This window comes from Carcharodon carcharias, chromosome 26 (assembly GCF_017639515.1).
Source record: "Carcharodon carcharias isolate sCarCar2 chromosome 26, sCarCar2.pri, whole genome shotgun sequence".
Classification (NCBI taxonomy): domain Eukaryota; kingdom Metazoa; phylum Chordata; class Chondrichthyes; order Lamniformes; family Lamnidae; genus Carcharodon; species Carcharodon carcharias.
The window spans coordinates 8596166-8609830 of record NC_054492.1 but is presented as its reverse complement, the minus strand read 5'-3'; the positions used below and the strand labels follow the sequence as shown (position 1 = coordinate 8609830).

Here is a 13665-nt window from a genome sequence, read left to right as displayed (position 1 = left end):
ACATTGCTGTTTGTGGGAGCCTCTTGAGTGCATATTGGCTGCCAAATTTCCTACATTACAACAAGGACATTGAAAAGTACTTCCTTTGCTATAAAGTGCTTGGGAATGTCCTGAGGCCACACTAATTGTGAATATATACAAGCCTTTCTTCTTATCTGAGAAACTGGTTTATTTCTCAACTAATCAGTCTTTAATTTTTTTTTTTGCATTATAACTCCACATCAGTTATGAGTGACCACAGTCCAGTTAATTATAAATCCAACACATGACACTCATGCAAACATGTTTGAATTTATCTTTAGTCATTTCATTGAATTCAGGGATATTATAATGTTGATGAGTGTTGGTTATTCATGAATGTGATCGATGCCAATCACATGACCCCACATGCCAGCACACTTGCCTTGGAACAATAAGTAGCCACCTAAATGCCTTCTCAACCAACCAAAATGCTGGACTGACGTATGAAACTGTTCCATGAGAAGACTATTCAAGATAAACTTGGTTTCAACTACTACAACTACAAATACTTGCTTTCATGGCTACAGCCAGCACAAACAGCCCAGATATTAGCATAATAAGCAGAGGGAAAGCTGTGGACCTCTTTGCCACAGCTTAGCTTATTGACATTCGTTATCATTACTTGTCATGACAACTGAGTAACCTAACATCGCATTTGAGGGATGAAGAGTTGGAGATCGTGTGCACTAGTCACAAATAGGCCTAATGAGGTAGAAGTGGCAGATTCCTTTCCCTGTTGTGTGGCACATTTGATATGACATTCGTCCATAACAGTTGGAAAGCACTGTTTTGGAGAGGTTTGATTTAGTCTACAAGTGACTTGAGATAGGTAGTGTAGTTTTGCTAAAACTACAAGGCATCATAGTAAGTACATGGTGTTCAGGACATAGACTATTCTGTGCCTAGCTCTCTTGGAACCTCTCGGTCATCTGACCCCGAATGTCACTGTTACATCATTAATAACATTGTGGTCCCATTATCGTAACTATTAACCCGTTGCTCTACATGCACCCCCCCACCAAGTATAATCTCAAAACTGTTAAATCCTTTTGTTAAACTATTTACACTCCTGCCACCTATTCCCATAACGTCACAGGTTGACCCTGCCAGGTGCTATGACAACTCTCCCTGATTTCCCCTTGAGTGTCCTCGGTTGTGTTTGCTGGGGTAACCCTATTCCTGAACCTGAGTAGCATTTTTGGGAGTTTTTTCGGTTGGGGCTGAGTTGTCAGTGTCGTCAAGATGAAACTGGAAGGATTGGCTCTTTGTAGCATCTAGGGGAATCAGGGCCTTTATGTTTTGTCTTAAAATACTGAGGGGTGTGTTGACAAGGTATGACCATGGCTGCTGGCTTTGGTATATGACTGCACCTTGCGTCCTCTCTCATCCAGACCTTTTGCCCTGGTACTAATGTGGGCTTTGTTCAAGTCTTATGTCAGTAGTTATACCAAGCAAACTGCCTCCCTTTGCGTATCTGCTCATGGAACCTTCCTTGGCCATGGTCATGTAAAGTGACATTGAGTCTGAATTGATATTGGAGTGAAGGAAGTTGGGTTTTCAGCCTTCAATCCATTACTAATTTGGTTGGCGAAAAGCCATTTGTTGATGGCATGGGTCTGTAGTTATACAAGACTAGCTCTAGGTCATTGTTCTTTTTCATCAATACTTTGATGGCTTTTGACCCCGTGTTGTGCTTCACCATTCACCTGTGGATGGTGTGGCAAACTGGTAACCTAGTGGAATCCATATTCTGCCACAAATAAACAGAAATGGTCGTTCACAAACTGTGGATCATTGTCTGACATTACCTCATCTGGAATGCCATGGGTAGAGTGTCTCAGAGCTTTTACTACCACTCCTATGGTTGTGGTATGGAGTCTGCTGGTTTCCAACCAGCAAAAATAATAGTGACTACCAGAAGATAGACTATTCCTCCAAAGTCAGAGATCCATGCCAAGCCTTTGCCAGGAGGGGTTGGCGAATGTAACAAAGGTTCAGGCTCTTAATGGCACCAGTATGGCACATGGAAATGAATGTTGATAGATTTTTGAAAATCCAGGCCACCATACTGGTGGTTGTGCCTGTGCTCTACATTTGGTAATACTTAAGTGACTAGTGTGGAGCTTTTGGAGCATGTCTTCTCTCATCACTGTTGGGATTACATTAGCAGGAACACTGTATCCTTGGTGGCAATTTAGCAATCCCATTGGAGTTCAGAAGAGCAACCAGAAGTTTATGGTCCGTCTCAATCTTAAACTGCAAGCTCATCAAGTAATCGGAAAACCTTTCACAAGCCCAGGTCGCAGCTAGCACCTCCCTTTTCAGTTGTATACCGCTGTTCCATTTTTGTGAATGACCGAGAAACATAGCAAACTGGTTTTCTCCTGCCATCCTCCTGATCTGCAGTAGATCTGCTGCAAATCCCCATCACTGATGGGTCAGCTGCTAATGTTGTGGCAGTTTCATAATGTGCAAGAGACTAGCAACTCCTTGGTTTTCAGAAAGGCATTATCCTGTCCACTCCCCAAACCACTGTTAACCTTTCCTCAGCAGGTCTCCTAGAGGCTCATTAATGGTGGACAGTTGTGGGATAAATTTCCCCACCTGGTTGGCCATGCCTAAAAATTGCTGGATGTCTGCAGCACTCTTGGACTGCAGAAACTCTTTAATGGCCTCGGTCTTTTGGGGATCTGTTAGCCCCTTTTTGGTGGATGATTTGACCTAAAAATCTAATGGTGAGCTTCCCAAATTAACACATCGTTCAAGGTGACGCCTGCTTGTTGAAGCACTTTTGAAACCTCTTGGACTCTATGGTTATGTTCTTTAGTAGCAGCATGGATAAGTAAATTATCCATGTGGCTATGCCTTCAAGGATGTTGGATGTAGTGCATTGAAAGATTTCTGGTGCAGATGATACACTGAAAGGAAGACAATTGAAACAAAAGCAACCAAAGGAAGTAATAAATGTAGTTAACAACCTTGATTCTTAGTCAAGGGGAATCTGCCAAAACCCACTGGGCATCCAGCTTCGTAAAAAGGAGACCTTTGGACAGCTTTATTTATAGTTGTTGGTCAACACAGAGCCTGATTTTGCGCTAGATTTAGGGACTGTTAACTAAACCTGAGCACCATTTCGTAGCAGGAGAAATAACTCCTTGTTGCAGCATAAGAACATAATAAGACCATAAGAACTAAGGGCAGGTGTAAGCAATTCAGCCCCTCGAGCCTGTCCCGCCATTCAAAGCGATCATGCCTGATCTCATTTTGGCCTCAGCTCCAATTTCCCGCCCTCTCCCCATTACCTTTCAACCCGTTACTAATTAAAAATCTGTCTATCTCCTCCTTAAATTTATTCAGCGTCCTGGCATCCACTGCACTCTGAGGTAGTGGAAGCATCTTGTCGATTTGCTCTTTGACTTCAATCAGGTATTATAGCCACCTCGGGGTAAATAAACAGCTGGGTTTGGCATCTGGGAGTAGGGTGATATAATACTCGCTTTTGAGCTTTCATCGACCCCAGAGTAACCTAGGAAATTAATTCTTTAAAAATGTCTCTGCTGTTCCGTTGTTACCTCTTCAGCCGTTTGTACAAGATCAAGGCCTGAACATGCTGCCCTGCTTAGCAGCTTCTCACACCCCGCTTCCTGTAAGGACTCTCAGTTCCTCCATTCTCTCAGTTCCTTCGCCTCCGTCGCATCTGTTCTGATGATGCCACTTTCCAAAACAGTTCCTCTGACATGTCCTCCTTCTTCCTTAACCGAGGTTTTCCACCCACTGTGGTTGACAGGGCCCTCGTGTAATCGGCCCATCTCCCGCACATCCGCCCTCACATCTTCCTCTCCCTCTCAGAACTGTGATAGGGTTCCCCTTGTCCTCACTCATCACCCCACCAGCCTCCGCATTCAAAGGATCATCCTCCGCCAATTCCAGCATGATGCCACCACCAAACGCATCTTCCCTTCACCCCCCCCGGCGGCATTCTGTAGGGATCGTTCCCTCCATGACACCTTGGTCCACTCCTCCATCACCCCCTCACCTCAACCCCCTGCCACGGCACCTTCCCATGCAACAGCAAAAGGTGCAACACCTGCCCCTTTACTTCCTCCCTTCTCAACGTCCAAGGGCTCAAACACTCCTTTCAAATGAAGCAGCGCTTCACTTGCACTTCCCTCAATTTAGTCTACTGCATTCGCTGCTCCCAACGTTGTAGAGACCAAACGCGGACTGGGTGATCGCTTTACGGAACACCTTCGGTCTGTCTGCAAGCATGACCCAGACCTCCCTGTCGCTTGCCATTTCAACACACCACCCTGCTCTCATGCCCACATGTCCGTCCTTGGCCTGCTGCAATGTTCCAGTGAAGCTCAACGCAAACTGGAGGAACAGCACCTCATCTTCCCACTAGGCACCTTACAGCCTTCTGGACTGAATATTGAGTTCAACAACTTCAGATCATGAACTCTCTCTCCATCCTCACTCCCCCTTTTATTATATATTTTTATATTGATATTTTTCTTTTCCCACCTATTTCTATTATTATTTTTAAATTTATTTCCATCCATTGTTTTATCTCCACCTTTTAGCCTATTTCGATCCCCCCACCCCACTCCCACTCGGGCCATCTGCCATTTGCTTATATAAATATAAAAACGAAAAACTGCGAATGCTGGAAATCCAAACCAGAAACAGAAGTGCCTGGGGGAACTCGGCGGGTCTGGCAGCGTCGGCGGAGAGGAGTAAAGTTGACGTTTCGAGTCCTCATAACCCTTCAAGAGCGAGGCGTCGGCTTTGCTCTTCTCTGCCGATGCTGCCAGACCTGCTGAGTTTTTCCAGGTATTTGTTTTTTTGCCATTTGCTTATCCTGCTTTCTACCCTTAATGTCACCATTAGCACATCCTTTAGCTAATATCACCGCCGTTAACACCCCTTTGCCTTTTTCTTTCTGACACCTTTGGCTATCTCTCCTTTGCCTCCACCTATCGCTGACCCTCTATCCAACTCCACCTGTTCCACCTCATTTAATCAGCTTATATTTCACCACATTTCTATTTCTCTTTAGTCCTGATGAATAGTCATATGGACTCGAAAAATTAACTCTGTGTTCCTCTCCACAGATGCTGTCAGACCTGCTGAGTTTTTCTAGCAATTTTCATTTTTGTTTCAGATTTCCAGCATCTGCAGTATTTTGCTTTTATCCAGCTTAAATTCTGTTCTGTAACCTTTTGACAGCCAGCATTACAGACCAGAACTGCTTATTGGGGTCTTTTATTTCCCTCAGGAACTCTTGATCCTTAATTTCCCCATTTTCCACTGGCTCTGTTTCAGAGAATTGAAAAGCTGGCTCTTTCTCTGTTTCTCTTAATTATGCTTCAAATCTGTGGAATTGTTTAAAATGTCCGGTCCTGCCACAGCGAAAGTATACGGCTCCCCTTCCTGGGTAAGTTCTACTACAGTGCTGTGTTTTAGCGCTTCGTCTGGGACATTTTAAAATAGGTGGAAAGGTTCTTCCTTGCCCTTTGGCAGTTTTGGCATGCTTTTACACAGGCTTTTCGGTGGTTGGGGCTTCTGACTTTGGACCTACATACAGGATCAACCCCTCCCGAGCCTCGATGTCACCCCAAATTGCACCCCGAGTCTGCTGTCGCAATTCCACCTGCAGCTCTAAAATCGAATCACCTGTGGATTGTGAAAGACCCAACAGCGTGTCATTGAGCCCGGTGGCTGCGAGTAAGCCCACGTTTGGAAGCTCTGTAACCGCAAGTACTAGGGAATTGATATAAATTGTTGATAGAGGAATCAATGGCTGTGCCCAGCCTTTGGCTCCCCGATCGAACCTTGCACCTTCTATAACTAAGTTCTTTTTAGAGCTGAAAGACTTACCGAAGGCCCCCATAACCGCACCGTATCATGCTGAGGTCCCTTTGACGCCTTGCTGCTGCAGGACCTCCTCAACTATGGTTCCCCCCGCGTATAAAGGCGTAGAGACCTAATATTTCTGAGGTTTTCCTCAGAAAACCCGGAGCCGTTCAGTATCTTTTGAACGGTTTCTTCCAGAGCTTCCATGGTTGCCCTTGCTGAGGATCCTCGGTGTTGGAAAGGCTGTGGAAGGGGTAATGGCTCTTCGGCAGTTACCGACATTGAGCACCTGATCCCTTGCTCCAGAACTTTTCCGTTTTGATCTTCAGTGCCGTGAACTTGATCTGTTCCAGATCTTCACTCGTTTCTTAAACCGTGGCCTCTGGAGAGGTTTGACTTGGTCTACAAGTGAATTGAGATAGCCGGTATAATTTTGCTTAAGCTATTTATTTACAATATTTACAAGGCGTCATAGTAAGCACATAATATCAGGTCACAGACTATTCTGCACCTACTTCTCTTGGAGCTCCTTGGTCATCTGACCCCTGATGTCACCGTTACATCATTAATATCATCATGGTCTCATTAACATAACCATTAATCCATTACTCTATAGCAGTCATTACGCTTTATTAACTCCATGTATAATTAGTGCCAATTTCTCAATGCCTATATGCGAGCATAGCTTTTGACTGCACCCAAGACCATATCTGTGGGTCCCTGCAGATAGTGTCCACACAAAAAAATTTGCACCAACTGAATGGCAGCGAACTACTGTACCAGAAAGTATACAACTGTTCAATGGAATAATACTGCGCGTGTACACTAGGGAGAGAGATGCTTACAGCTCCACAATTTGGTGAATCAACGAGCATGGAAGATGCAGGGTTTCCACCATTTTGAGGGTGTATTGGAAAAGGCCCTGAAAGATCTTGCACACCCAAGGCCCAATTTCTTTTTCCCCAGAAATATACTTTATACATAAAATTTGCAAAAGTACATTCCATAGCTTTTAAAATTACATTCCCCAAAAATGCAATAAAATTCTTTTTTTATTCCCAATACAGCAGGTTCCACTCTGAGGTGCCTCAGTACAATTGCAATTAGGTGTGATATTTACAACCTGCGTTCCATGTCAAACATACAGCCCGAGGAGTTCTACCCAGTTTCCAGTCCCCTGTATACTGTAATACTTTAATACTGTAAGACTTTGATTGTGGTCTTTTCCTATTGAACCTTTGTGGCATCTGCCCCAAGCTTTAGTGCATGGCTCAGCACACAGTCCTGGACCTTGGAATGTACCTGCCTGTAACATTCGGCCATGGACAACTCTTTACACTGGAAGACGAGCAAATTTCAGGCAGATCAAAGAGCATCTTTCAGCAGCAAGTGATGTTTGTCTCGGAGTTCGTCTCTGGCAATAGCTTGTAGAGCATAGCGCCTGTGTCATGGAACTGCTCAGGATGGACTGCGACAAAAATCACTGCATCTCTTTCCAAACCTTCATTGCTAGGCGCATGCCAGAAGGAGGTGGACAACAGCCTCTTCTCCACTATGGCTGTTTCGAGGGCAATGTATGGCTGCACTGAGACACTGGGTGTGCATGCAGGATCTGACAGGGAGGGTCCTTCTCACTACCAACCAAGCCAAGTCTGCCTGACTCCAGATTTGATTGGAAAGTTCTCTGATTCCCACCCATTGTTTGAAACTGCACTGTTGATGTTTGTGTAGAGCACTTGGATCTAATTGCAGATTCTCTTTCCCAAACCTCATTGGAGCGCATATCCATCATGTATGTGTGTGATATTCTATGAAAGACCTTTTCCTGATCCAGGCTATTGAGGTAGGTTTCCACCTCCTGCCCTACACATAGCTGCATGCTACTCAGAGATACGATCACCAATGAGAAGTCTTCCTGCTGGATACAGTTCAGGTCTGGTCAGGGTTTTTCTTATTTATTCGTGCATAGGATGTAAGTGTCACTGGCTAGGTCAGCATTTATTGCCCATCCTAATTGCCCTTGAGAAGGTGGTGGTGAGCTGCCTCTTGGACTGCCACAGTCCATGTAACGTAGGCATACCCGGTGCTGTTAGGGAGAGAGATCATTACTTTTAGGCTTTGTAGCAGTTTGATGCAACTAAGTGGCTTGCTAGGTCATTTTAGAGTCAACCACATTGCTGTGGACCTGAAGTCACATGTAGACTAGACCAGGCAAGGATAGCAGATTTCCTTCCCTAAACGATATTACTGAACCTGATGGACCTTCATGGTCACTATACTGACGCTAGTTTTAATTCCAGATTTTTATGAATTGAATTTAAATTCCACCAGCTCCCATGATGTGATTTGAACCTTTGTCCCTCGAGCATTAGCCTGTATCTCTGGATTACTAGTTCAGTAACATTACCACTACACCACCACCAGGTGGGTCACCAACTCCTGAGCAGACTTGACCCAATTCGCAGTGACTTTGGACAGAATTTTGTAGTCTGCATTCAGCAGTGAACTGGGCCACCAATTTCTAATTTTCCCCCTTTCCCCCTTCTGTTTGTAGATGAATGTTTGTGGAATCATGGATTCTACCATGCTGCTGGCAGGAAGCATACTCTTGTACACTTCTAGCAGGTCTAGACCGATTCAGTCCTACGGAGCCAAATACAACTTGGCCGATAACTTCTGGGAGTTTTATTCATGTCAAAGGACCTAACAGCCTTTGTGAGCTTCTTCAGAATTAGAGGTTTGTCCAGACTTTCCCACTTACTGTCATGGAAGACCTCACTGATAGAGGAACAGGAAGGACTGTAAAGCCATGCTGTTGGCATCACGTCAAACTGCCTGGTATAAAACGATTTTGCTAATCTTCAATATGTCAAACTGCGATGATGATACTGAGCCATCATCGTCCCTCTGGCTGCTGACCACAGAGATCTCCCTTTGTACCTTTTTGAAAGAAAAAACCTTAAGAAAAAAATCTTATCCTGTTCCCTGGAGTGGACTTTGGATCAGAAGATGACCTTGAAGGCCTCCAAGGCTAGAGCAAGGCCTGCTGACTCCAACTCTTGCAGATCCCCCTTGACATTGATCCCCATCAACTACACAAGCAGATTCTACAAGCTTTTCTGGTGTCGAGACATTTCCCCCAGTCTCTCTCTCACCTGCTGCATACCTTTGAGGATGAAGAACCTCTTGATCTTCACCTTGATTGCTTCCCATCATTGTTTTGGGGGCACGGGTTTCACGGTTTTCCAACCTTTATAATCCACTTTGAGTTCCTAAATCTCTTCTGGGGTCAACAGTTTCAAATTCAACTTCCATATTTCCCTGCCAACCTCTGGTCTCCCTGTAGGGCAGTAGATGGCAGTGGTTGGAGAAAATCACCAACTTGATGATGTTGGCTCTGACTGAGAATGCGTGGGACACAAACAGGAAGTTTATCCTGGAACAGACAAACCTGTCTGTCCTCAATCATATGTATCTCCCTGCACTTCCCTTTCCAGGGTTGCCAAAGACTTCACACAGCTTGGCGTCTTTACTGTTCCCGGATGTGGCATCCAGTTGTTGTCAGCCCTGTTGGATCATCCAGCCACATCAATGATGCAACTGAAGTCACCACCTAGAATGACCAGCCTGGATGTTGCCAACAGCAGTGGGAGCTGCAGAAGAACGACCAGCCCCTTGGTCTTTAAAGCCAAGGAGTGCACGTTAATTAACCGGAGTGTTTTTAACATTACGTCTGCTACAAGGAGATGACCTCCTGCCACCACCTCAACTTCGGTGATGATGGGTTGCTTCCCCGCAGAGAAACACCCAGGTCAAAGGGACGGCAATCATTTCCTCCTGACCAGATCGATGGCCCATGGGGCCACCATCTTGACCACAGTCTGTAGCTGCTGAGGTGCAGTATCCCGCACCCCTGCAGAAACAACAGGTCAGGTAAAACAAGGCCCAAATTACAGTGGTACACCATGGGAAAGCAATGTAACACGGACAGTTTGTAGTACTTGCTCAGAGAAATCAGTAACTACTTTTAAAACGACATTTCTGCCTTTGTTTCCATTGTTACATATGTGTTCCACCAAGCATATGCATAATGGGGATAACAAATTATCTAAGCTTGGCAGATTTTATTCCGTAATTATGTTTGTACACATGTCAACTTCCCTTCTGGTGCAAATTTTTCTAATCAGTATACATGAGCTGAGTGCTTCTTATTTTTGTGTTGATGTTTCTCTTAATTGTGATGGGTGACAGATTAACCACAGCATCTTTTTGAAGTTAAATAAATGATGGCAGTCATAATGCGATTAAAGTGCCATTTTGCTGAATTTGCCAACTATTTGGCATCTTTATACCAGCCCCAAAGTTATGGACCAGTACATGCAAGCAGCTTTGAAACTGCCACAAATGCAATTGATTGGATCCAACTAATGATAATGTTCTGAATTTCTATTCTTGAGAAATATTTGCCATCTTTCAAACCATGTTGGAAATTGCAAACGTGTCCAAACAGGAGGAGCACTCTCCGTGTAAGATTGCTGTTCTGGATGTTATTGAATCATCAGCAAAATATGATATTGAAAATTTGCTCTGACATCAGTACAGTTGAAGAGTTAACATTTAGCGCTCACAATTTATTCACCTTGAGTAAAGGAGGTTGTAAGAAAGACAGAAAACTTGGGAGATTAGATTGCATGGAGCTTTCCTTGGGAAGAAAGTTAAGTGTCAGAGCAAGGCTTTATGGTGGGTGCCAGCAAACGAATTCAGATTAATTTACATGTTTATCTTTTTTTTTAGAGAGCCACAGAAGACTCGCTTGACCACATTCTTTCAGACTGACCTTGGTGGGTACCTCCCACAATCAGTGTTGGACTCTTTCTTTCCCTCTAGTATGGCTGAATTTTACAGCAATCTGGCAAAAGCCGCGAAGACTTTTAAAGCTTGATGAACCTCCCTCCATCTTCTCATTACCCCTTTGCCTACAAACCCCTGGTTTAGTTTTGCTGCATTCAACATTGTTACTTATTTTTCGATTTGAGAGTATTTTTGAACTTAATTTTCCACTTTTTAAAACTGAAAACATTTCTACAATTTAGAAATATTGATCAGTGGAAAGGAAATAGGAAAATTTTGAATTGTAAAGTGAGGACCAAGAAGGATTGAGCTTACATGTATTGGCATTGATAAATTTAAACAAAAACGGGTTGTTTAAAGTAGAAGTATTTAAATATTTTCCATTAATTGGATACCTAATTGAAAATTTCTTGTACTAAGATTTAATATACCTTTTTAGTCCTAAGCTAAAATTAATAACTTGCCCAACAATGAATAATATTTGTATTTTTCTAATTGTTCAGAGCACAAAGGGATTTTCAGCAAATAATGCCCCTTATTTAAATTAAGATCAGTATCTTGGAAGATTGTAAAATGGGAGGGATGGGTGAGAGCAAAGTATATGGCCATTGGAGTACAACATATCCTTCAAAACTTCCTGCCGTTACAAGAACATTTGCACAGTTTGATTTGCAACTTTCTTAGGCATTATCCTGGAGTAGAACTTGAACTATGTACAGAGTCACAGAGCAAGCAGTATCCGCTGTGTAAAGCTCATTAATTAGTAACTGGTGTTGAAAGGTAGAGAGTGGGGCCTAACTTCTGCACACGTTCGTAAATACTGGCATTAGTCCATCCAAAACATAATAATACTCTTATTTGGAACCTTGCTGCGATAACTTATAGTATTTGATCGCCAATCACCAATATTGGACACCTACCGAGATGGTTTTCTTCAGGAAGGCTCCACAGAGGACGATGCTATAAGCACATTATGGAACACATTCATCTCCAAGCAACATGCTTTCCAGTAATTTGCTACCTTGCATGTAAATGGTAAAAACAATCTAGTTATATTTGTAGAGAAATATTCCATGCAAGAAAATGCCCACTTGTGCAAATGTATTAAAAGTCTTGCATCTCTCCAAGTGCTAAGTCCTAGTGTTGTATATATTATTGTTTATTTTAATTCTTTGCCTTTAAGTTATTAACCCCAACCCTTTAAACTGTTTAAGGAATGGGGATCTGTTTGTAAAATATGCCAAGTATATGCACTTTGGTTGAATTTTAAGTTCTACCTTTTAATGGAAAGGGAAATTTAACTTGCACCAGAGTTTAGAATGGGCTTTAGTTTTGCGTACACAGGCCAGTGATATGATGCTCACACAGCTCCTTGTTAACTGTGTACTGTATGTTAATATGTTTATGTAAAAGCATCTATCGACTTTTAATATAAATGTTTTTTGGGGTCTAAGAAATTTTAGTATATAATTGTGATTTGAGATTGATTTTTGTTTTTACTTGCACTTTTATAATGGGTTATGATGTTGGATTTTGTATTATTGGTAAATTGCTTTATTTATTTGAAGGAATCTCCTTTCATAGCTTCACAAATTGAAGAAACTTGTCCATGTGCTGTAAGTTAGTGTGTGCTTGGCAATTCATGCTGGAAAGATGCATTAAAAATTCCCCTCTCAATGTTTTCAAACCTGACTGTTGATTACAACCATTGAAAAATCCTACAGTATCAAAATGCTTTTTGGACAAGTTAAAAGTCTTGAAACAAATGCATTTGGTGTCCAGTCTACCATTTTGAAATCTATAGAATGTTGAGGAAGGAATTGCTTAAACAAATTTTAACTTTGGGTACTCCTTCAGTGTGACAGGAACTGTGTGATGGTGAGCTGTATTTGTTGCCTGACCTGAAATCTGGCCTTCCTTATAACAGCAATCAATATCATAAATTGTTTTTTTTTTAAAAGTTCAAATGCACTTTTACTTCTGCCATCACTAAAACATTGTTTACAAGAAAATTAAAACCACTTTCCAAACAACTTTTGGCCTTTGTGTTTGGTATGGAGAATGAGGATAAAGTTCAAGATTAATGTAAATAATTAAAAGGAGGTAATGGAGAAAATAATGAGACTGAAGATAGACGAATCTAGAACTGATGGTTTCTACCCCAGGCTGTTAGATGAAGTAAATAAGGAAGTTGTCGATGTTTTAGTCCTGATCTTCCAAATCTCTCTATTCAGGAATTGTTCCCTTTGATTGGAAAATTGCCAGCATAATTCTAGTGGTTGAGAATGGTATGGGAAATAAACCAGGAAGATAGAAGCTGATTGCCTGTTGCGTTGAGGTTACTAGAATTTGTTATTATGGACAGAGTGACTAAGCACTTGAACTAATCAGGTACAGCCACATCCAGCATGGACTTATAAACGGTGAGTCAGGTCCAATGAATGCAATTGATTTTCCAAGATTTATTTATTTATTCATGCTCTGTGGGCATCGCTGGCAAGGCCACATTTATTGCTAATTGCCCTTGAGAAGGTGGTAATGAGCTGCTATCTCTAACCTTTGCAGTCTGTGTGGCGAAGGTACTCCCACAGTGGCATAAAGAAATTCCAAGATCTTGACCCTCAAGTTTTGAGGTAGTAATGAATGTGATAGATAAAGGAATGTATGAATATAATTTATAAATATTTTCAGAAGCAAGACTGTTAATAAATAGAGCACACAGAATTGGAATCAACTTCTTGGAATGGGTAGGAAATTGGTTAGGAGGTGGGAGATAAAAAGTATGTACTCCAATTGGCAGGATGTGACCAGTGGTGGTGCTACCTTCACCCATCCATCCACCCCTGAACTTTTCACTATAAATGTCATGGGAGAAGGACTATCCTGTATCTAAATTTGCTGAAGGCGCCTAGAGTAGATGGGAGCAAAAAGTTGCAA

The 13665-nt window shown here is 42.5% G+C and overlaps 1 protein-coding gene across 1 annotated transcript in view; it reads left to right on the top strand.

Moving 5' to 3' along the window:
- Positions 1–12405, top strand: part of stard5 (StAR-related lipid transfer (START) domain containing 5) — a 35973-nt gene extending 23568 nt beyond the window's left edge. The window contains exon 6 of the mRNA XM_041175379.1: positions 10672–12405. Within this exon, the coding sequence (XP_041031313.1) occupies positions 10672–10819 (148 nt within the window). The 3' untranslated portion in view covers positions 10820–12405. The remainder of the gene's footprint in view (positions 1–10671) is intronic.
- Positions 12406–13665: the final 1260 nt, after the last annotated feature.